Source organism: Strix aluco, chromosome 25 (assembly GCF_031877795.1).
Source record: "Strix aluco isolate bStrAlu1 chromosome 25, bStrAlu1.hap1, whole genome shotgun sequence".
Lineage (NCBI taxonomy): Eukaryota > Metazoa > Chordata > Aves > Strigiformes > Strigidae > Strix > Strix aluco.
Window position 1 is genome coordinate 2,184,784 of NC_133955.1, and position 22,158 is coordinate 2,206,941.

A 22,158-nucleotide genomic window follows, 5' to 3' on the forward strand; every position below is an offset into this window, starting at 1 on the left:
TTTTGTCATCTGTTGTTAGATTTCAGTTTATGATCTTTTGAGACTCATTCACTGGATTTGGCAGTACTTGCTCTTTAAACTGTGCCTAATCCTCTCTGATACACTACAGTACTTTTAAAATTTGCAACTGATATATTAAAATTATTTTAAAGGAAAGAGTGTTTACTATTATTTCAGCTGTAAGTTATAGATTGTCTCATATACTGACCTTTGCAGTGATAACGGCACGTGTTTGAATGTCATTGTTAAAAAATTAACCTCCCTGTTCCAGGCAGTATTTTCCAGTGAAAGTCAAGTGGAAAAATCTCATCTTTATCAAATGATGTCTACTGTCCCATGACCTATTACTTACCATAACCAGAACTGCAAAATCTCTAGAAGAGCTGATATTGCAACAGGTTTTTGTTATTTATGTCATTGCTTTTGTATCTAGTGATTTATCCTGTGTTGTAGGTTGGTCTTCAACTTTCTATCCTCTGCCACAATCCCTCTTCTGTATTAACTGCTTTATATGAGGAAGTGGTACTTACTGAGGTGATCCTCTGATTTCCACTGTTGTTAAGCTATAATAGATGAATTTATGTTGGCAATATAGTTATTATGATCTCAATAAATACATTGCAGACAGAATGTTTTTGACTTGCTAACACTAGTGCGGTGTTGAAGATTTCATGAGAAGTTGTAAGAAGTCTCTATCACTGGAAGTTCAAAGAACGGGCTAGATGAACCTCTCTCAGGAATGAAATAGGTATTGTTGATCCTGGTTAGGGCAGTGGAATGGAAATAGCCTTTGATGAGATCCTTTCCAGGTATCTGTGATAGATTTTTAATTCCCTGTTTTCTTGTATAGTACAATCAGGAAAATAAGAGGGGAAAAGGAAAGCTAAATTTCCATCTTACACGTAAATTAAATTTCTTACACTTAAAGCTAAGCTGGGCTTTCAGACTTGGAGTATATTACAGAACAGGAGGAAGTCTTAGAATCACAAGAACAGGTAGGTTGGAAGGGACCTCCAGAAGTTTCAAGTCTAACCTCATGCTCAAAGCAGGTCATTTGTTAGCAGTTAGGGCAGGTTGCTCTGGACCTTGTCCAATCCGTTTCTGTGTATCTCTAAGGATAGAGATCCAACAGCCTCTCCTGGCTTCTATTCCAGTGGTTGTCCACGATCATGATAAAAGACCTCTTCCTCTCTTATTCAGAAAGAATTTCCCATGCTCTTAACTTGTGTCTGTTGCCTCCTGTTTTTCCAGTGGGCACCTCTCAGAAGAGTGACTCTGTCTTCTCTGCACTCTTCCTGTAGGTAGTTGCAGACAATAAGGTATCTCCTTTGCCTTTTCTTCTCTCGTGCATCATGTGCTTCAGCCCCTGGTCATCTTGGTAGCCCTCCAGTGGACTTACTTATGTAGGTCAATGCTGTTCTTGTACTGGAGAGCCCAAAATTGGGCAGAGTACTTCAAATGTGGTCTTACAAATACTGAATAGAGGAGGAAAAATCCCTTCCCTCAACCTGCTGGCTACGCACTTGCTGATACAGCTGAGGGTGCTGTTGGCCTTACTGGAGGAGAACACTGCCGAATCTTGTTCATCTTGTTGTCCACTGGGACTCCCAGGGTTTTTTTCTGCAGAGCTGTTTTCTAGATAGCCAGTCCTCAGCCTGTATTATTACCAGGATTTACTCTGTCCCAGTGGCAGGACTTGGCAGAACTTCACAAGGTGCCCATCAGCCCATTTTTCTAGCCTAGATAAGTCCTTTTGAATAGCAGTCTCCAGCATTTCAACCACTCCAGCCAATTTGCTGTCAGCCACAGATTGCTGAGAAGGCAGTGCCCTCCTCTAAACTGTGAAGCCGTTCAGCATTTTTAGCAGATGATGAGGTTAGTCAGGAAAAATTTACCCTTGGTAAATCCTTGCTGATTGTTCCCAGTCACCTGCCTCATGTGGTGGAAGTAGCTTGCAGGAGGATTTGCTCCATAACCTTGCTGGGACGGAGGTGCAGTTGACTGGCCTTTGGTTATGTGGATGCTCCTTCTTACAGGTGAATGAAGCGTTTGCCCGAGCTCTGTTCCTAGATTCATATCATGACAGATTTTTAAAAGTAATAGGTATTTCATGGATTATAAACAGCACTTTGTTTACTCTCAGGTACCTACAGACGTAAACTAGGATAAATGAGTCCATTGCCATAATCTGAAAGGAATAACTGTCTAAGGAAAGGCATAATAAAGCCCTTCAGCATTTGCCATCCCCTCTTTGTTCTTTTGCAGAGCTGTATGTCTTGAAGTTCTCTCTAAAATGAGTCTGTTCCAATTTTGTCTGAAAAGCATATTGATTTTCTGCACCCAGCATGTGAAAACATTTTAAATCCTTAAACCTCCTTGAACTTAACGAATATCGAAAGCTTTGTCTGCCCATCTGTTTGATGGTTTTATGCTGTTGCCTGGTATGATAGTGTAGAAGCATCTCTTGAGTATAAACAGGTAGCAGTAGTGACATCTCACTTGGAACTGTTGTAGCTTATGGTTTTCTTCCAGTTTCAAAGGAAGAACAGATATTTTTTTACCCTTGAGTTTATGTTGGTTCACCAGGTTGGTTTGTTGATGGCTTTAGGTCTTTCTACTTCATTTTGGCTTAAGAGTTTTTAGTGGTATTGGGGGATAGAGAGGCTCATCAATGTTCCTAGATTGTGAAAGGGATCCGAGCACATCTTTGCTGGCTTTGGAGTGCAGTGCAGCAATCAGCTTCCTTACTACCTGCTCATGCATGTATATGAGTGAGGACAGTTAAGATTTACACATTTATAAATCTATTCTGTAAATATAAGAAGGCTTCTGAGAAGCTGAGAGAATGAGGAAGCCTTGAAACAACTGCAGTGGATTTGATTTTAGCTATTTCCTAGTATTGCACAGCGTTGAAATTTCAATCTGAAAAAGCCCTGAAAACGTGTTAGAAACACTTTGAGAAATTAATGAGATGGAAGGTGAGCACTGAAAACACCCCAAGTAATCACAGCCTGCAATAATAGCATAGCTAATACATTCTTCACAGCCAAGAGAATGAATCTCACTGCAAGAAAGTTACATTTTTGTAACTGACCCAGATCTCTTGACAGAGGTACGGAAGAGTTGCATCTGCACCAGGAGTGGGGTGCTTGGCCCTTGAGGAGCACACGGCTCGCTGGCGGAGCAGCGGCGGCTGCGTTAGCTCAGCGCACGGTGCCTGTCGTCACGACGTGGTGTAACCTATCAGCCGTGGAACAGGTTTTACTTTGTCGTCTTCCAAATGTGTTAGTCAGCTTTGACATAAAGTACAGGTTGTCACTTTGTGGTGATCCATCTGCCCTGTTTTTTCGTCAAGCCAAAATGCGGGAAGCCTGCTCAGACTGTGGGAATAGTTGACAGATATCGCCTCTTTGCCATCTTTGTTCATGATCTGCATTCTTCCTACTTGCAGTAAACAAAACACTCCGCTTCTCATGAAGAACCATGAAAGGAAGAGGGCAGAGAAAAAGCAATTAGTGCCTAAGATTTTAATTGCTGTGTACCTCTGTCATTGCAAAAAAACATAAGAAAACTACACGACTAATTTGTTAAATTGTTCAGTCACATTGACAGGCTCCAAACAGGACAGCAGTGCTTCCTCTGGGGTGATTCTGAATGTTCTGGATACACAGGCACAATCTTTTGGAGCTTCAGCTGCAGGGGGACTCCTGCTCCCTGTCCAGTCTCTCATGCCTCCCTCCCATCTATACTTTTACACGCTGTTGTTTTTAAATCTTGTAACCAGGTGTCCTATCCAGAAGTGGCTGAGAGAGTATCTGCCCCAGGAGAAGCTCCCTCCTTGCCCTCGGAAGAACGTGGTTTAAAAAAATCTCGGGATGTATTTGGTTTAGATCTCAGCATAACAACAGTTAAACAACCACCTACAGCAGACTCAGAGGTAAATAAAGAAACACTTGGAAGTGAAAAAGACTTCCAAAATGCAAATTAAATTTATTCCAGGAGGGAGAAATAAATTCCAGCCTTGTATATGCCTTTTCTCCTCCGCGACTTTTTTCTCTTCTTGAAATTTATCTTGAGCTATTTCAGCTTAAACTGTTATCTAAGAACCGTTTAAGCCTTGACTCTGCACATGCAAGTTCTGAGTTGCATATAGAAAACTAGTATTGACCCCTGAGTGGAAACTATTCATTTAGATTTGATTTTACTTGTACATTGATTCAACTTTATTTATTAAGGTCTTCAAGTGAAGCTGAATGTGTTCCTGGTGAGGTCGAAATTGAAATCAATGAGTTTATATAGGGGTTTGCACAGGTTTAACTAAGTTTATTTTAAAGTATGTGGAATCAGCCCCAGAGATGATCCTCAGGGCTGTGATCTCAACTATTTGAATGATTGCTAGGCACTCTAGCATAGGGAGAAGCAACACTAATGCACAGCTTTGTAAGTCAAATCAGAACCCTGATGCGCATCACAGGACAAACTCAATTTGTGCTGTCTAGACAGGATACGGAGTGAGTTTGAGCACAAGAAATGGGAAGAAAGAAAAAGACTTCTGAAATACATGAATTTTGAAATTGATGGCTCCAATCATGTCGGAAGTGTGGAATGGTGTACTGAAAGGGAAGCAAAGGTGACTGATGAGATCTGCTTTTGAAAGCAAAGATTCCAGCTTAAAAAGAGCCTCAGATTGCAAATCTCATGAACCTTAATTAGAGAAAACACATCAACAGATGAAACAGGGCAGTGTATCTCAGAGAGGAGTGCCAGCCCGGATCATCAGAGGTGTCAGGATTGAATCTTTTTGTCAGGCACTGCTAATAAAGTAAGGAGATCACGTTGATTGAGAGCTCAGTACAGGGTTGAGAGCTGACACATACATTCAGACTGGCAGCGCACCTTAGTTTGTGATTTTTAGCATTCTCATGTGCCCTGGCAATGAGAAGGACAAGAACCCCTTTGGATTCACGCACGACCATCTGGAGTTGCACCAGCAGAAACCCGTACTGAAATTAGAGTTATTGCTGTAGTCTGTCTTTATGAACTCAGAAGATTAACACAATTTCTGTGAGCCTCTTCGCCAACTGTAAAACGAGGATGACCAGCACATTCCTGTGTCACAACCAGGACGTGGGACACTTGATTAGACTGTGCTTGTAAAAGATGGAAATTAGGATAAATGTGTTATATTGTAAAACAAAGGCTTAGTTTCACATTCGCCCTACGCTGACTTTGTTTCTCTGGGAGCAGCAGTTCCTAACTGTAACCTTGGCTTACAGTGTTGTGAGCAGGGACTCACTCACTGTGTGTTTGAGTGATAGATTTGTTGTGTAAGGCAGTTCTAATAAACTGCAACTAGTAATAATCCTTGACTTGTGGAGACGGATGGAGTACAAACGTGGAGACCATCAGGAGAATCCATAGGAAAGCTCTAAGAGCCATCAGCAAACATGACCCCGTTGAAAAGCTGAAAGAGCTGGAGGTGCCTAGTGAAGGGAAGATGAGAGGTGAAGCAGACGTTTTGAAATGCAGGAACAGTTCCTGTGGAAAGGAGGGAAAAAAACTCTTTTGGGTTTCTGGTGGGGAGGATGAGAGTTAATGTGATTAACGCTTAAATGGCAACAAGGAAAGGATAGCTTGAACAGGAGGAAACGTGGTGCACCTTTTTCTACCTACACAATTCTTTGTAGTAGAGTGACTGTGTGTTGAAAATCGGGGTTCCTGTATGCTCTCTCAGGCTCTGGCTGGGGATTGTGATCTGCAGCCCTGTAGTGCTTGATACTGGCCTTTCAGGTCTTAGGTTTGCTCAACCATAGACTGATTCTTGTCCCGCCTTAACATGAACTGACTGAAAAAACCCTCCTTGGGGTTTTATCAAATGAGATTTGTCTGTGTGCACTAGTACAGGGCATGAGACTTTGCTCAGTAGACATGGTTATATAAATATCTGCATAAAAGAAGCTCTGATTCATTTCTTCTGGTAGGTTACAAGCGACCTGAATTAGCTCAGCCCTAGGCAGGACAACCCGCATGGTTTCACCAGCACACGTTCTGTGAAATACAGGTCCATGGACGGTGAGCAGAGCGATGACTGTTCTCTCTGGTGTTTAAAATAAGACCATGTAACACCGGCCTCCCAGTGCTGGACTGCTGGATTTGGCATGCAGGGCAGAGTTTTGTGTCTCTCTTTTTGTGAATTCCCTCGTGGACTCTTTTCCTCCACAAAATCCCATGCTGGGAGGATTTCTCACCATCCTAGCTAGCAAAATAGTTATTTTATATCTGTTCCTTATAAACTCTACCTGGATTGAGTGTATTCAGCAGCTGGATTTGGCAGCTTGGGAGGTCTCCCAACAAAACACTTGAAATAGGACAGGCTCTTGGCATCTGGTATTGGTGGATGAGGGACGTGGAGCCCAGCATGTCTCTCCAGCTGTTTATGCTCCTGAGCTCTATTAACCTTTTTGATCTGAATATTTTCTTCCTGAGGATCCAGCTCCCCTGGTTTACACTGGGCCAAAGTTTTTCTGTGGCCAGAGCCTTGGTCCTGGGAGGGCAGGGCGTTGTTCTCCTTGAAGGTGGCATCGGTGGCATCTGTGTGGTCAGCACTTGGCAGGGCTGCCCTCACCGCACGAGCGTTTGTGCTGGCTTGAATTCTGCTGTTCTGATTCAGCAAAACAAATACCCGGAAACCTTCAGCTGCACAATGTTTTGATGAACTGTATATGGCCTTCCTTCTTCTGGGCCATCCTTTCATATTTGATATTTCTCTTGCTACTCTCTTTAAAAACGCAATATGAGCATTTAAAGGGTAGAATTGTTTGATTGCTTAAGTTGTTAGTAAGTGGCAAAGCTCTGGTTCCTTGACCACTCTGGTACCAACCGTTACAAATTAAAAATCATCATTATAATGTTCCTTACGGATCATTTGAGTTAAATATGATGTGACTAGCAAGAATGGTGTTACTTGGTTAAATGTTCAGATGATTCATGTTTCCTTTCTGGCACCAGTTGTTAAAATACTGTAAGTTTTTTTGATTGAAAAAAATTATATTTGTTAAATCCAGTGGCTGCTTTTTAAAAGCCAATACTAGAGAATACTGAGAATTATTTAAATTAAAAACAAAGCTAAAACATTATTTATTTTTTAAAAAAAGACAGGGAAATTGACCTGAATAAGTATAAACCAGGTGGCCTGTATCTGATTTCTGACAGAATAGTTCTTTTTTTGGGTTGTTGTTGTTTGGAGAGTTAGTTGGAAGAAACATATTATAATACAGCTAATATCAGCCCATCTAGTTGTGTGGAATTAGGTCTTGGCAAGCAAACTTCATATTTTTGGGATGAGGTTGGAGGTCCAGTTGATAAAGGTCACTGATGTATTTTTAAACTCCTATAAGATGTTTGATTTTTTTCAGTCAGTACATCTTAATTAATGAGATTACTTCTAAGAGTGAATAGAGGCCATATAAAATAATTATATTTACAGTAATCTTACCCTCTTTTGGAAAGGTATTGAACAGGGGCCTGGCAGGAATGTAGTAATAGATCAGTATTATTGCATAATCTTCCCATCACAGTATTTATTAGCACCAACTTTGAAGTTTCTTTGGTAAAGTATCCCTGAAGCGTGCCAGAGACAGAAGGTATCTTGTTTATCCAAAGGAATCTAGATGACTTGTTAAACTGACGCAGGCAAACGTGCATTTTAAGGTGACCAAATCTGTGGTTTGTACATCTGAGGGAAAAAAAAAAAAACCCCAACCAGGTCCTAGTTACTGCATGGGGGATTGTATCCTTAAAAGCTGTAGTTTGAAGAAAAGAAGAAGTCATGGAAAGTCTGGTGAGTAACAAGCTAAATGAGACCGTTGTGTGATGCTGTGGTAAAAGGGATAATTCGGTGGTAATGAAAAATGCCAGTCAGCATGGTTTCCTGGAAAATATGTCTCCCCAGATAAAGATAATCTTGTTTCGTGTCTGAGTTTACTTGAGTGGTGTCTATAAATATGTACAAGAAGAGAAGATTTCTTATACCAGAGGGCTTTTTATTTCGTAGGCAAAGATTTAATGAGATTTGCTGCCTGGAAGACAAAACAAGCCTGATCAACTAGGGGAAAAAAAAAAAAAAGGTACAATCACCACTTGAAGACTTTATGTGAGATCTCAGTGAGATGTGCTTAATTTGATCAGATACCTTTTATGTAACCTCAGAAGAAATGTGTAAAAATGATGCGGTCTATCCCGTGCAGGAGGGTCACGGTGGCTTTGACTTGCAGTGACTCTTTCCCACTTCAAAAATCACCCGATTTTGGAATTCCAAGACAAAGTGTTGCATGGAATGATGCGATCCCTCAGTCCTGTAAATAGCTGGGGCTTTGTTTTCTGTGGACCTGACATGATGGGAGAAAGGAGACTTGACTCTGTGGTGCCAGCTCTGTAAACATCTCCACCTTTGGGCTTCAGGGCAGAGTCTGGCACTGCTGCAGGGGCTCGCTGGCCAGAGGGTTCAGCCCCAGCAAGCTGTGGGGAAGGCGTGCGTGTACAAGCCTGGAGTTCAGCATCCTGCTGAGATAGATGATTGTTTAACTTCCAAGTTCATGACAATGTTCAGAATAAGCTCTGAGTTTGCGTAGTGATCACATTTGCAGAATCTTTTTATTTTTGGTATTTTTCTATGTAAAACTTAGCGTTGAGTCTGAGTTTGGTAAGTGACATATTTTGTAACTGTCGTGGTATGTGGAGCCCTGTGTTAGAAGGTGCAATGAACAGGTGTTTTTAAATGGGACTGGAAAGTACGTTCTAGATACACTAGGAAACAACCCTAAATTATAATAAATGTCAGTCTTGGGATGCAGGTGTTTGTGTCACTTCAGACTATTGATTTTCCTTTCTCCCTGTTGATCTGTTGCAGGTCCTTTTTCTTGGGAGTTAAAAAAAAAAGGGTTTTGTTTATTCCCTCACCTATTTTGTCCTTTTCTTTCCCTAGTTACCCAGTGGGAGACTCTTCCATGCTGCTGCTGTTATCTCAGATGCTATGTACATCTTTGGTGGCACAGTGGACAATAACATTAGAAGTGGAGAAATGTACAGGTTCCAGGTAATTCACTGATGAACATGCTGAAACAGCCACACCAATTCTGCGTGAATCTCTCTGGCTCTGGCTCCGGTCGTGGCAGAGTTTCTGGTTTGGCTCACTTGATGGCTTTTGTTTCGCATCCTTCCTGCAGGCAGCCTTTGCATTTCAGATTCAGCTGCCAAAGATTAATGTATATCTTTAAAATCTTTTGAGAAATGTTATCTGGACAGACATTTTGGTAAGGCCAGGCTCTCCAGTACCTTCTAAAGTCCTAACAGAGATATGACAACTTATTTTCACAAATTATTGAAAAGTGTATCAGACAGGATTTGCCACGATGTTTAACTGAAAATTGACTGTTCCTCTCAAGTGCTGTCACATTCAGGGTTCCTGGGTCAGAGCATTTTCCATTTTATGTTCAGGCAGCACTCCGACTCCCACCCCCCCAGTAACTGTGGGAATTTTAAATTTCAAGATGCTCACACCAGGTCAAATCCCCACTACACTCAAGTTTATTTTTCTTGCATGGGACCCTCAGACAAGTGCTGAGAGCAGGTGAGACTCGTAGCCACCAAATCCTGAAATCTGCAAGTTGTGATGAGACACAATTCTTCATGTTACCCTGTGTTATCTTTCATTACCCTCACTACCAAGGAAGCTCTTGCATGGGTTTGGTTTGCTTGTTATTTTCTACTTTATATGCTACACTGAGGTCGAGTCAATAAGAAAACTCAGTGATCGTATATGTAACTACGGTGCTTTTGGAGATAGCCATTTGAAATTAATTCTGTCTTCTGTGGCGTTTTATTTTTTTAGTTTTCTTGCTACCCTAAATGCACTCTACATGAAGATTATGGAAGGCTATGGGAAAACAGGCAGTTCAGCGACTTGGAGTTTGTTTTGGGAGAGGTGAGTAGAATTTGTTGAAAAGGTGCCAACGGGGGTGTTACTGTGTGTGTAGCGTGTTTGCTGGGAAAGAGCAAATTGTTCAGTGATTGTGCCAGAAACCCTGGGAATGAAGTTTTAAGAGCAACGTCACTGGTGAAAATGATGTTTGCTGGTTCAGTAAGTTACACTAATCCAGATAAATTTCTAATGCTGCAAAGGAGAAGAAACTTTAAAACTGAGAAGATCTGTGGATCACTGAGACATAACCTGAATTTATCAGAGCATGTTATATATAGTTACAGTATGAAAATGATACTAATGGCTTCTGTACTCAGAGGTCCCAACTATCTCATGGAAGGAGCAGGCCAGTGGTTTGCAGATCCATGTATCACTTCAAGAGCCATTTTTAATTGCTGAAACAAAATAGAATGAGAAAAAGCAGCACAGGGGAATGATTATATAGTAATTAAAACAATTATCAAATTTTAAAAAGAACATGTTTTCTGAAGAAAAACATGAGAAATTTGAACTTATCTGCGTTCCTTTTGCAAAGAAAAAGTTGTAAAACACTTTGCAGAGATCAGATAACAGATCCCCAACAACAGGTGGAGTAGATTATGAATAACAATAGCAAAAAAAATACTGTTGTTTTCAAAAGAGAAAATCAAACTGCAAATCAGATGCACCAGTAAGAAGCAGTATCTCTGACACTGAACCTACACAACAGCTTCCACTCAGTGAACGTAACAAAAACTCTTTCCAGACAGTGTTTGCCATTAGCCTTTAGGGAAAATAGGTGTTGAATTTCATCTCTGTGTGCAGAGCAGATGCAGGGTTGCCTTTCATTCTAACTTAAACTAGATGTGTAGTAACCTGGAGTTCAGCCCAGGTTTCTACGACTTCTGCCATCTGCCACCATCATGTGATTTGGGAATAAAAGTTGAATATGTATTCTTTCTTTGCATTTGACAGAAGGAGGAACGAGTCCAAGGGCATACTGCAATTGTTACAGCTCGCTGCAAGTGGCTGAAAAAGAAAATCATCCAGGCAAGGGAGAGGTTAAAACAGGTGAGTGTTTTAGAAAAGTAATTTTGTGGCAAGGTAATGCTCATTCTGCCCAATTTTGGAAATAAGGTTGTCAGGAAAAAAATATCTGCTGAGACAGATGTAGGACTGGAGCAGCGTCTGATGCTAAGGTGCTCTCGGGCAAGTAAAGTGAGGAGGATAATTAGTATTAGCACAGGCTACTGGATGTATATTGGGTCAGGCAAGGCATGTAACGTGGAGGAGCCAAAGTTAATCCGGTTATGTGGATTTGGCGGTATGGTTCTTGGGAGCTCTCATAGCTGTCCTGAGTTCTAAATCTCGTGGAGTACCCCTGGGGATGAGGTATGTGTACCCCTCCCTCTGGGGAGCGTAAAAGCTGCATGTCGTTGGGGATGGCCTGCAAGATTAGACAGATTAGAGGGAAGGCAACGTTAAGGTTTCGAGGCTGGCTCTGTTCCCTTTACCTTAGTATTTCCTGACGTTTTCCACAGTTTGGTACCTCTGGTTCATTGTCTATTAATTTTAACTACTTACAGCTTTTCAGCAGCAAACATTTTATCGCTCTTGAGGAAGTGTTAGCACACAACCTGCAGAAAGACACAGAGATGCCTCATTGCCTCTTAGTTAATTGCTTTGCCACCCCACAGCCCTCCATCTTCACTGGAAAAGGCTGTAGGGAAAGACTGTCCAAGTGAAACTTGAAAGTAACAGCGTGGCTTAAAATACTTCTGTGCAGCACTTTGAGCTCTGACTTTGCAAGGCAGGGGTCCGTGGAACCTGCTCCTACATCTTCCTTCTCCAGGGAGAGATGCTGTTCCTGCTGAGGGCAGAAATGAGCTCAGTGGAATTCATTCCTTCCTTTTTCTGAGGTGCTGCTTTTGAGCTTTATCCAGGAGCTCACATTTGTTCTGAGCCATGTTTGTCGTGGGGTATGGAACAGTAAGTCTAAGACATGAATTCCGTGTTACCTTGAAGATAAAGAGATCTTGGGCGTTGAAGAACATGCACTCATGAGAATGATCTTTCCTCTGGTGTGCTAGTAACGTGTGTGAGCTGCCACAGCCTTGCTGCCATGCTTGAGTGTTTTTTCTGTCTCACTAGAAATCAAAGCAAGATATTGAAGATGAGGGACATGGGACATGTCAGAAGGATGGGATTGGTGGGAATGTCAAGTTGTGCCGCCTGCAGCCACTGCTGGAAGTGCCCATCCGAGAGGCTGAGGCACAACCCTTCGAGGTGCTCATGCAGTTTCTGTATACGGATAAAATAAAATACCCTCGCAAAGGTAGGACAGCAGGATAAAAAAAATAGTAGCAAATGGGAAGCAAACATTTATTTTGATGCAGAGTAGGATCAAGCATTTGCAGATGATCAGTCCTGCTCTAAGCGCTTAATTACTTACCTGAGATTAAAAAGAAAAGCAGATTTCTATCAAAGCATACTAACAGTGCTTTGGATTTTCCTAATTCTTTTCAAACATCAAGGAAAAGCAGGTTCTTGATCGCTTCACAGAATCACAGAATCACAGAATCACAGAATCGTTGAGGTTGGAAAAGACCTTGAAGATCATCCAGTCCAACCATTGACCTCACACTGACAGTTCCCAACCACACCAGATCCCTCAGTGCTAAGTCAACTTTACTCTTAAACACCTCCAGGGATGGGGACTCCACCACCTCCCTGGGCAGCCCATTCCAACGCCTGACTACCCGTTCTGTAAAGAAATCCTTCCTAATATCCAGTCTAAACCTTCCCTGGTGCAGCTTGAGGCCATTACCTCTTGTCCTATCGCTTGTTACTTGGTTAAAGAGACTCATCCCCAGTTCTCTGCAGCCTCCTTTCAGGGAGTTGTAGAACTTTTTTACACCAAAAGGTGTAAAAAAGCCCAAACAAACAAATGAAATTTTCGTGATATTTTGAACATTGCAGCAGCCTGCCTGGAAGGACCATTTATCCTGGGTTGGCTTATTTCCCTTTTCTGGTATTGTTTTGATCCATTGCAAACTGAGCCCACACAAAAAGACAGAGCAAGCTGGTGTTTATCATATCTTCAAAATGCCAATCTAAAGGAATGCCTCAAGAAAGGAAAAATCCATTTGATGCATTCATTGAAGATCCCCAAGTTAAAAACACTTGCAGGCTGGGAGGTAATAGCCAGAGATCTCTCAGCTCCCACACAGCAAATCTAAGTCACGGCCGTGTTTGAGTGCTGAGGTCAGCTGGGCGGTGGGAGTCTGACTGGAGACCCCGGGGTATCTCCAGCTGGTGGGGCTGGGGGAGCTGCAGCTACCTGGCCCAGTCAGGTAGGGTGAGGTAAGTCTATCCTAACGCTGAATTGCTTCGGCTTCAGTCCAGGATCCTTCCTTTCTATCACAGGTAATTCTCAGGGAAATACTGATTTGTATGCAGTTGTCCCAAGGCTTTCCCTGCAAGGTGACCTGAGAGCAAACCTAATTAATGGGGGCGAGGGAACCTTCTCACTGGTGTCTGCTGACATGGCCAGATCCTGCTGTCAGCCTGTTCACTGATCCTCAGCATGTTCACTCCAGGACAGGATCAGACCAAGGAAAGGGTTATCGTACTGAGCTCTTCCCTTTGTTACAGGCTGCCCAGGCAGCCTGCTACCCTTCCCCCAGCCCATCAGACGTCCTTCCTGGTGCTTACCTTTCTGCCGGCATCCTCCAATGGCCCTGTCCTGACCATTTGCATTCCTCATTGCTCCTCTCAGTCCGGAGAGCAGCACCTTGGGGATCCATCCAGAGGCTGAGCTAATAGCATTGGGCATGCTTATCAAATGGGATTTTCCAGTTAGACACAGGGAAGGCACGTGACATGCAAGAAGGCTTTTCTCTATCAAAAAGTAGTTACAGCAGATGGCCAGAGATCTCCTGTGAGGAAAGCAAAGGCTGTGAAGGATTATTCCTTGAGTTGGTGTCCCAGCAGCCCCACTGCAGTGGCCTACGGGGGTCCCCACTGCCCCTCCCTTACTTCAGCCCTCTCGTCTAGACCAGCTCAGATCTGTACATGCACAAGCACAGAGTGCCTTCATAAGGGTCTGGCAAAATTAGGGAGGTGATTGCTAATACTGCATAAAACCCAAGGACTTTAGCAGGGCTGTTAGCAGCTGAGCACTTTGGAAAATCAGGCTGCTAGCTTCCGAGCTTGTCAGTGTTTTTAGAGACTTCACTTTCTTTTGAAGGTTTTAAAAAATTGTGATCCAGATTGTCACAAAATCTTTGCCCAAAAAATCTTTTGGGGTGGCTGTTTCATACCTCAATTTTGAAACTCCTTTTTTAGTATCAATTCAGATTTTGTCTAACCAGCAATGGAATTTTTTTCTCCATAAAAATACTCCAGTCACTGCTGATTCTTCCATTCCGAATGCTCAGGTTGATGTAAAAAGAAGTACCTTGAGAAAGGTTCCTCTTTTTGTTCTGTGAGCTCTCCAGCATTTTTATCTCTTGTAATTTCAGGTCATGTGCAGGATGTGTTACTTATTATGGATGTATACAAACTAGCCTTAAACTTCAAGCTCTCTCGACTGGAACAGCTCTGTCTTCAATATATTGAAGCATCCGTAGATCTGCAGAATGTGCTCATTGTGTGTGAAAATGCTAACAAGCTTCAGCTGGATCAGCTAAAGGTAATCACATTTTGCATACAAAGTAACTGATAAGAAATTTAAAAAACCAAGATGTATGTAATTAATGATTTGCAAAAGCTATCAGCTTTTATCAGCTTTTGCAAATTCATTTCTTTCTATAATTATAGTTGCCTGAGTATATGTTAGTGTGGATTGTCCTGCAGTTGCTCATGAATATTATGTAGGTTTTTTTCACTAAGTGTTTGATATTTTTGCATATCTACCCTGTAGGATGTAAAGGACAGAGTGACTTTGGCTCTTCATCAATTCACTCTCGCTGCAGCAAGATGGAACCAGTGCGTTTTCTGGTCCCACTGTTTTATAGAGACTGCAAACAGGTTCTTTCACCTGGTCTGAAAAAACTAAATTCTGTTCTCATGCCTTTGATCTGAAAAACACTCTACTGGAAAACAAAATGTGTCTGCGATTCTCTGTGTAGTGGGTCAAGGGCTTTTAGGCATTTGCTGAAAGTCATGGTAGAGTTGACACCCCCAGGCTTCAGAGCATGATTCGCTGTGATGGTCTGGTTCCCACCAACAGTGGCGAGAGCTTAAAGCTGCAGAGAAGAAGCTCTTCCACCCCAGTCCAAGACTCAGTGCGAGATCGTGCGATGCCTGTTTGAGCAGCCTGTGCATGTTGGTTGGCTCTGTAGCTGCCGCAGAGAAACCAGTACACACCAGCACTTCTCAGGCACCCTTTATGCACTGGGTTTGGGCAAAGGACAGGCGTTAGGGAGGGCAGCAGCAGGGTCAGCAGCAAATATGTAAATGGTGGCACAGGCTTTGGTGCATAGGACCACAGAGCCATTAGCTGCTCTGAAACTCAAGCAAGTGTCTCGGCACTGGTGGATCTAGTGCCAGTAATCTCAGATCAGCCCCCACCTGCCTTGGCTACTGGGTGTCAGGGTGACAGGGGCTCATCTGCACAACTCCATTTGCTCAGGATCACCTTGAGTTGGTGTCCTGTCTTCTCAAGTGCACGTTAGTCCTCATGGGTAGGTGCCATCTGCAGAAGGCTGCTCTTTCTGGCATCCTAGTCATTGTTTAAAACAGTTTACAGATGGGTCCTCAACAGATCCCTTTGGATCCCAGGTGAAATAACTTGGCAGAAGATGGCCAGTAGTAATTATTATTTGGGTGAATTTTGTACTCACCTTATGGTGAGCTGGTATAGATTATCTTTTTGGCTTATTAAAGTGTCCTGAGGGAAAGTCTTGGTTCACACTGGCGAATGAAGTGCCATTTTTTGTCCCTTTAGCTGTTCAGCGTTAGGTCTGGTTCATTTGGCACCTTTCCATCACAATGATTTTTCTAGCAGGTTTGTCATACAGAACCTACAAGAGCCCTTTCAGACTGTCTGCGACCTTTACAGAAAAGGCTAAGGCAAAATCCACACAAGGAAATCCTGCAAACTATTTTTACCCTTAATGGATAGTGTTAAGAGATCTCTTCACCCTCGTAATTGCCTTTTGGTAAATAATTGTATAAATTATTGTGAGATAGCAGCCAATCTTAGTTAGCTCCATGAGGTTTTTGGCATCTCCTGAGATTCCTGTTTTAGAAAGCTTCAGAGCAGCTAAATGGGAGACAATTAATCTTTTTCTTGTTGTTATTTCTTAGTCAGGTTTTTTTAGAGGCTTAGAGTTGTCCTGAATTTCCTGCTCAAGTAGGAGCCTAAATGGTCACTTAGTAAGGAGGTCACTGTTTGATAGTTCCAGCTGCAGGATCCCTGTGGAGGGTCGTAAGAAAGGGGTGGCTGTTTACACGTGTGACGTGGTAACATCTACGTGATGCTGTAGGATGATTTCATACAGTAAACTGTAATTTTTTTTTTTATTATTATTTTTTTAAGGAACATTGCCTGAACTTTGTGGTGAAGGAATCACATTTTAATCAAGTAATAATGATGAAGGAGTTTGAGCATCTTTCTTCGTCCCTCATAGTGGAGATTGTACGGAGAAAACAGCAACCTCCTGTTCGAACACATTCTGATCAGCCGCTTGACATCGGTAACTTTTATGCTTTAAAAGTAATTAGTTGTGCTGGTTTTGCATTGCTAATGGTTTATTTGCTCTAGGAAACAGCCTAGGAAGTAGACAGCTGCAGACCACTGATTCTCTGGTTGGTGTAACTGTGCTGAGGCTGTTTCCCAGACTAAGACGGGACATGCCGGTTCTTTTTCCACTGAGCTTCTATCAGAACAGTATTCCCATCAAAATGCTGAAAGGTCATATTAAATATAGTCGTGTCCATCTTGCAATAAAATACCCTGATTCTTTGAGAAGATAAATGGTCCTGCCTTTCGTTTTCATTCTGTGATTGTGCTGGATGATTTGATTTACAATTCTATTACAGAATTCATCAAGGACTGATTTGGGACTAGTCTTATTCAAGATTTTATCATCCTGACACACAAGAAAAGGCAATGTAATAGTGAAATTTGCTGAGGCTGCAAAGTTTAGAGGCATTGACAGTGTAGATTTGGAATAATGCACAAAAATAATTGGTGACTGGAGAGAAGGATGGAGAAGCCAGTCCTGGAAGGTCACGTAGAAACTGGCTGGCATTTCTCCCAGGGAGAAGAGGGGGCACTGTCCAGGAAGATGGTGTAGCCAGCTTCTATATGCAGAGCTGGAATGGTGCAAGAGACCCAAACATCAAAAAAATTGAAAGATGAACTTTGCAAATATGAGTGAATTTGGATCAGACTTGAATGTGCTGTTTCTTGGTTAGTAATTAAAAGGTAGGATAAAAGAAGCCCTTACTGAGGATTTGGGAAAGCTTTTTCATTAAGAAACAAAATTTTATACTCCTGGTGGTTGGAAGTAATGAAAAGGGCAGGGAAGAATCAGTTTTCTTTATCTATACAGTACACCTTTCAGTGTGGCCACTGCCAGTGTTTGCTGTCAGCAGTTTGAAAGCAGAGCTGGCAGGATTGTTTCTGGGATGGGCAGTGGGTAACGGATTGTGATGGGGAGGGACAAAGCTCATTTTGTTCCAAAATTATGTGGAAGGGCCTTCCTCAAACTCACCCCAAGGGTCCCAAAGGAAAGAGGGGCTGGAGCTATGGCTTGACCATATATGAGTTTGATAGTACCTGGTGACCTTGTCTTTAACTGTTTCATTACGTTAACTTTCAGGAACATCTTTAATTCAGGACATGAAGGCTTACCTAGAAGGAGCCGGGACTGAATTCTGTGATATCATCCTTCTCTTGGATGGGCACCCACGGCCAGCCCATAAAGCAATCCTAGCAGCCCGCTCCAGGTGAGTTGCTGTTTACTAAAACTGTAACAGATATTGTATGTGTAAAATGCAGCCCTGTACGATCTGGGTCAGCTTGCTTTTTTTAGAAGTCAGGGAGGAACTTTGTATCAGCAGCTTTGCTCAATGAGTGTAATAAGCCTTTAAGCAACAGTGATTAAATATTTTTTTTCAATTTGATACCCAGCAGGGAAAGATTGGAGGAAATTAAAACTGTAGAGATTCTCTAGAGGATGTGGAAGAAGCTACACTGCAAGACAAAGAATCTGTAAAATCATAGGAAGGGGAAAAGGGTGTAAAACATAAGGCAGTTTCAGTGAAGTGGAAAGCAACAGATGTCCACCGAGGTCAGGAGGAGGCTTCTGACGGTGAACATCCATTTTGAATCGTGTGAAACTTGAATCTCTTTCTCACTTGCTGATATTTAAAACTGAGTATGAATAAGCATAACAAAGAAAGGGGCACAGCAGACTAGATTGTTCCTGTACTTTGTTGCAGAGGCAGGTAGTTCACCCTGCTGAAGATGGGCTCTATTCTCCCTCCTCAGCACATGGGTGACGTGGGTTTGTCCTTCGCTTGTGTGTTCCCTGGACCTGCACCTTTATGTTCTGCCAAACATGAGGTGTTCACATAAAATTTCTATTTCACATACTGTCCCAATTTTTTTCCAGTCCCAGTAATAATATTCAGTATTAGTTACCGTGGTATTTTACCAGAAGCATTTCACAGCTCTTAAAACAACCCTGCATGATTGACAGCCTGTAGATACCAAGGAAATTCATAATGCTTTAAGCTCTCTACTGGGTCTTATGCAAATTAGACGAAAATCAAAGCACCATGTGTCCTAATTTCCAAGAAACAGAGACGAATTTCAGGTAGTGCAGATAAAAATTAGGGATATATGGATATTTGGAGTTCTCTCACAGGCAAGCAGACATATATGAAACAATAATTTAGCAGTGTTTTTGCCCAGGTTGTCACCTGAATTTGCTTCTTTGGAAGCTGCAGTGCTTAATAGTAGCCTTTGAACAATAGTGGCTTAAACCATCTGTCTGCAGAATGTCTTACATCAATTTTATTTCCTTTTCCAGTTACTTTGAAGCCATGTTTCGTTCCTTTATGCCAGAAGATGGGCAAGTGAATATTTCTATAGGTGAAATGGTTCCCAGTAAGCAAGCGTTTGAATCTATGCTTAGATACATTTATTATGGAGAAGTAAACATGCCTCCTGAAGACTCCCTGTATCCTTAAATTCTGAAGTGCCTGCACAGCAGCTCACCTGCCTGTAGCTCTAGATTGCCAGATGCAGCCTGGGAGGATTATTTGTCAGGGTTGCGTTAACAGGCACTGAATTTTAACTTCTGTCATGGATTTGTATTTACAAGCAGTGCTGTTACCTTTGCTTTACGTTTTTTTTCCTTAATGAGATTAACAGCTACCTCTTTGCTGCACCTTACTATTACGGCTTCTCCAACAACCGACTACAAGCCTATTGTAAGCAGAATCTAGAAATGAATGTCACGGTGGAGAACGTACTCCAGGTAACTGTCCCCAGGCAGCTTTAATTAGTCACTTGACTTAGATCCGGGAAAGCCAAAGGGTCTAGTCCAGTGGGTACCCCCAGTGCCAGGTTTGCTGATTTGCTTCCAAGCTGACCCCCACTGAGACTGCCCAAACCCTTGTGGTGCCAGTGGCCCCGCAGGTTAACGCCTGTGTAGGAGCGCAGCCTCCAGCGGCCTCGGTTCCTCTTCTGCTTTCTGTGTCAGTAGTGCTCCTGTGCTGAAGTGTGTGGCAGATGCTGCTCAGCTGGATGTTCCTCTTAAGCTCCTCGTCCCCCATTGCAGACCAGTGTTTCTAAAGGTCTTTTTAAGATGTATCATGTGCTCAGCCCTCAACTCCAAACCCTTTTTCAGTAGATATTTATACCAGGGTGAACAGTGATGTGCAGGTGACATGAGGCTCGTTTTATCAGTAATACTGACAGGATCCGGCAATGAAGTTTAAGCTAACAAAAGATACTCTGTGACAAGAAAGCCTGCAATGCCATCTACTAGGTAGACAGACCAAACCCTCTGCAGCATGAGCAGAATCAATTCCAGCATTAACTGCTTTTGGCTCTTGCCAGTCTCGCTGGGGCACTTCAGGGAACCTGGCTCTGGAACAGATCTGCAGTTTCCCACTGATTATCTCCTGAGGACTCCATACATCTTAAATCCAAGGTTTATTTTTGAATAGTTGAGAAAAGATTCAGGTTTGTAATGAAAAATGGAGGTGTTTCCCTGGCTCAGAGGAATTACCTCCTCTGAGTCACAGCAGTGTTTGTGCACTGTACGTCTGAGCTACGCGAAAGGAAAATCACGTCGTTGCTTTTGCTTTAGATTTTAGAGGCAGCTGACAAGACCCAGGCCCTAGACATGAAGAGGCACTGCCTGCACATCATCGTCCACCAGTTCACCAAGGTTGGTTGCATCTTTTCTGGGGCTTTTGAGAGCTGCTGTCCTCTGTTGCTGCCTTAGTTAAAGACACATTAATATATATTTCATTCTTTCTCATGTGAGACAGCTGAGAGCTGGCTGCGTGTTACTGACACTCACCGACAAGTCTGCTGGGTGTGCTTTTCTCACCAAAAATAAATGAAAGACTAGAACAGCCTAGTCTGGAAATGTAAAGACCTTTCAAAACAGAAGTTACCCAGAATTACTTCCATTTCCACCTGTTAATTTTGTGCCATGCTGTCACTGGCTTCTCATGTGTACAGCAAGACAAGTTTGCTATGTATTGAGAGCACAAATCTCTCTTCCACTAGCGGTTACAAGCGTGCTGTTCATATTTCTCTCGAAGTATTCTCTGTCGTAGATGTTATATTGTCATGTGCTCAAAAGGCAAATTACCATGTCCTGGCTTGGGCTTTCTGTAGTTTCCATGTTTTGATTCGTGGGATGATGCATTAGTGATAGGAAAGATCAAGAGCCTGATGTGCTGATACTCCTGTCCTCACTCGGGAGAATAAAGGTATTGTCATTTAGTTGTTCCTGTGAGATACGATCCCTCCATGAGCGTTTCCCAGCATGTCACCAGTTCATTGCACAACTTATTAGCATTGTTGTAGTTGGTAGATAAATTGTAGGACTTGGGATTTCTGGATGATACACACTCACTGATAATAGTTCCCTAGTTAGTATTCAAGTAGCTTGCTCTCGTTTTTTATATTTAAACTCACAATCCTCCTGCTGCTGCCCATGGGGAAGGAGAGCACTGCTAAGTCCAGTTTGTATCTAGAGATGAGACAGAGGGAGGTATTCAGGCTCTTTATTAGATGCCTGAGTTGCCCAAGCGTAATGCATTTTACATGCAGAAATAACTGAAAATGCATAAAAAGCTTTGAGAGTGGAGCCAGCATCCAGTGGAGAGTCCCCAGTGTGAGGTTACAGCTCTGCCTTCATCTTACGTGTTTTCCTCTGGCCTCGTGAATCCCGCGGGGTGGCCCAGTTTCAGCGGGGGATGGAGGATGGTCCCGCTGTGGGTTACAGGGTGGCCTCATGCTTGGGACATCTCCTGGGGTTTGGGGTCGATGCATCACAGTCCCTGAGAGCTGAAATCGTGGTCTCGGCTTCCCAGTGGAGGCCACAGGAAGACAAAGATTCTCACCAGAATGTACCGGGGGGGGAAACGAACGTTGCGACATTTCAGAAAAAGAGGTTTGAACCGAAGGGCGTTCCTCAATTGTACTCCAACAACCAGAGTATGTGGAAATGTTTTATATTTAAACTGTTGACTGTTAGAACAGTTTTTATCAAAATGTGGCTGGAAGACTGTCAAGCAGATGTGCACGAAGGAAATCTTAATTATGCAATGTTTTTCTTTGGCCTGAGAGGCTTCAGTGTGCGGTTTTTGGCCCAGCGCTGGGTGTCTCTGTGTGCCTGGGCACGGATCCTGCTGTTCAGCCCCTGGCGAGCCCCAGGCTCTGAAGGGTGACTTGTTCTCGCTGCGCAAGCCCGGTGGGTCATCGAGGTTTAGGCAGGCCGGGTGTATGACCGTTGGGATCTCCTGTTCTTCCGGCTTGATTAACGCTGTCCTCGATTCGGACTGTTAAGGAGTTTTCCCCACAGTAAGAACGTTAATTGAAGAGCTGTTCCCAGAGGTTTGCTAGTTTGGGCAACGTGGTTTTAGGCTCTTAATGTGTCAGTGTTGTGCAAAAGCCCTAATAAAGCTGCTGTTCTGAAGTGTTTGTACTGACACCCTGA

The 22,158-nt window shown here is 42.8% G+C and overlaps 1 protein-coding gene across 3 annotated transcripts in view; it reads left to right on the forward strand.

Annotated features, from left to right (window-relative positions):
* Positions 1 to 22,158, forward strand: part of LZTR1 (leucine zipper like post translational regulator 1) — a 36,442-nt gene that overhangs the window by 12,452 nt on the left and 1,832 nt on the right. For 2 of the 3 annotated variants that reach the window (XM_074850609.1, XM_074850608.1), the window contains exons 10-19: positions 8,984 to 9,094; positions 9,890 to 9,982; positions 10,934 to 11,029; positions 12,110 to 12,293; positions 14,482 to 14,651; positions 16,503 to 16,659; positions 17,791 to 17,917; positions 19,006 to 19,155; positions 19,350 to 19,455; positions 20,293 to 20,373. In XM_074850609.1, coding sequence (XP_074706710.1) covers positions 8,984 to 9,094; positions 9,890 to 9,982; positions 10,934 to 11,029; positions 12,110 to 12,293; positions 14,482 to 14,651; positions 16,503 to 16,659; positions 17,791 to 17,917; positions 19,006 to 19,155; positions 19,350 to 19,455; positions 20,293 to 20,373 — 1,275 coding nt within the window. Of the gene's footprint in view, positions 1 to 3,784; positions 3,938 to 8,983; positions 9,095 to 9,889; positions 9,983 to 10,933; positions 11,030 to 12,109; positions 12,294 to 14,481; positions 14,652 to 16,502; positions 16,660 to 17,790; positions 17,918 to 19,005; positions 19,156 to 19,349; positions 19,456 to 20,292; positions 20,374 to 22,158 lie in introns of all 3 variants that reach the window. The other variant, XM_074850607.1, reaches the window with a different exon arrangement.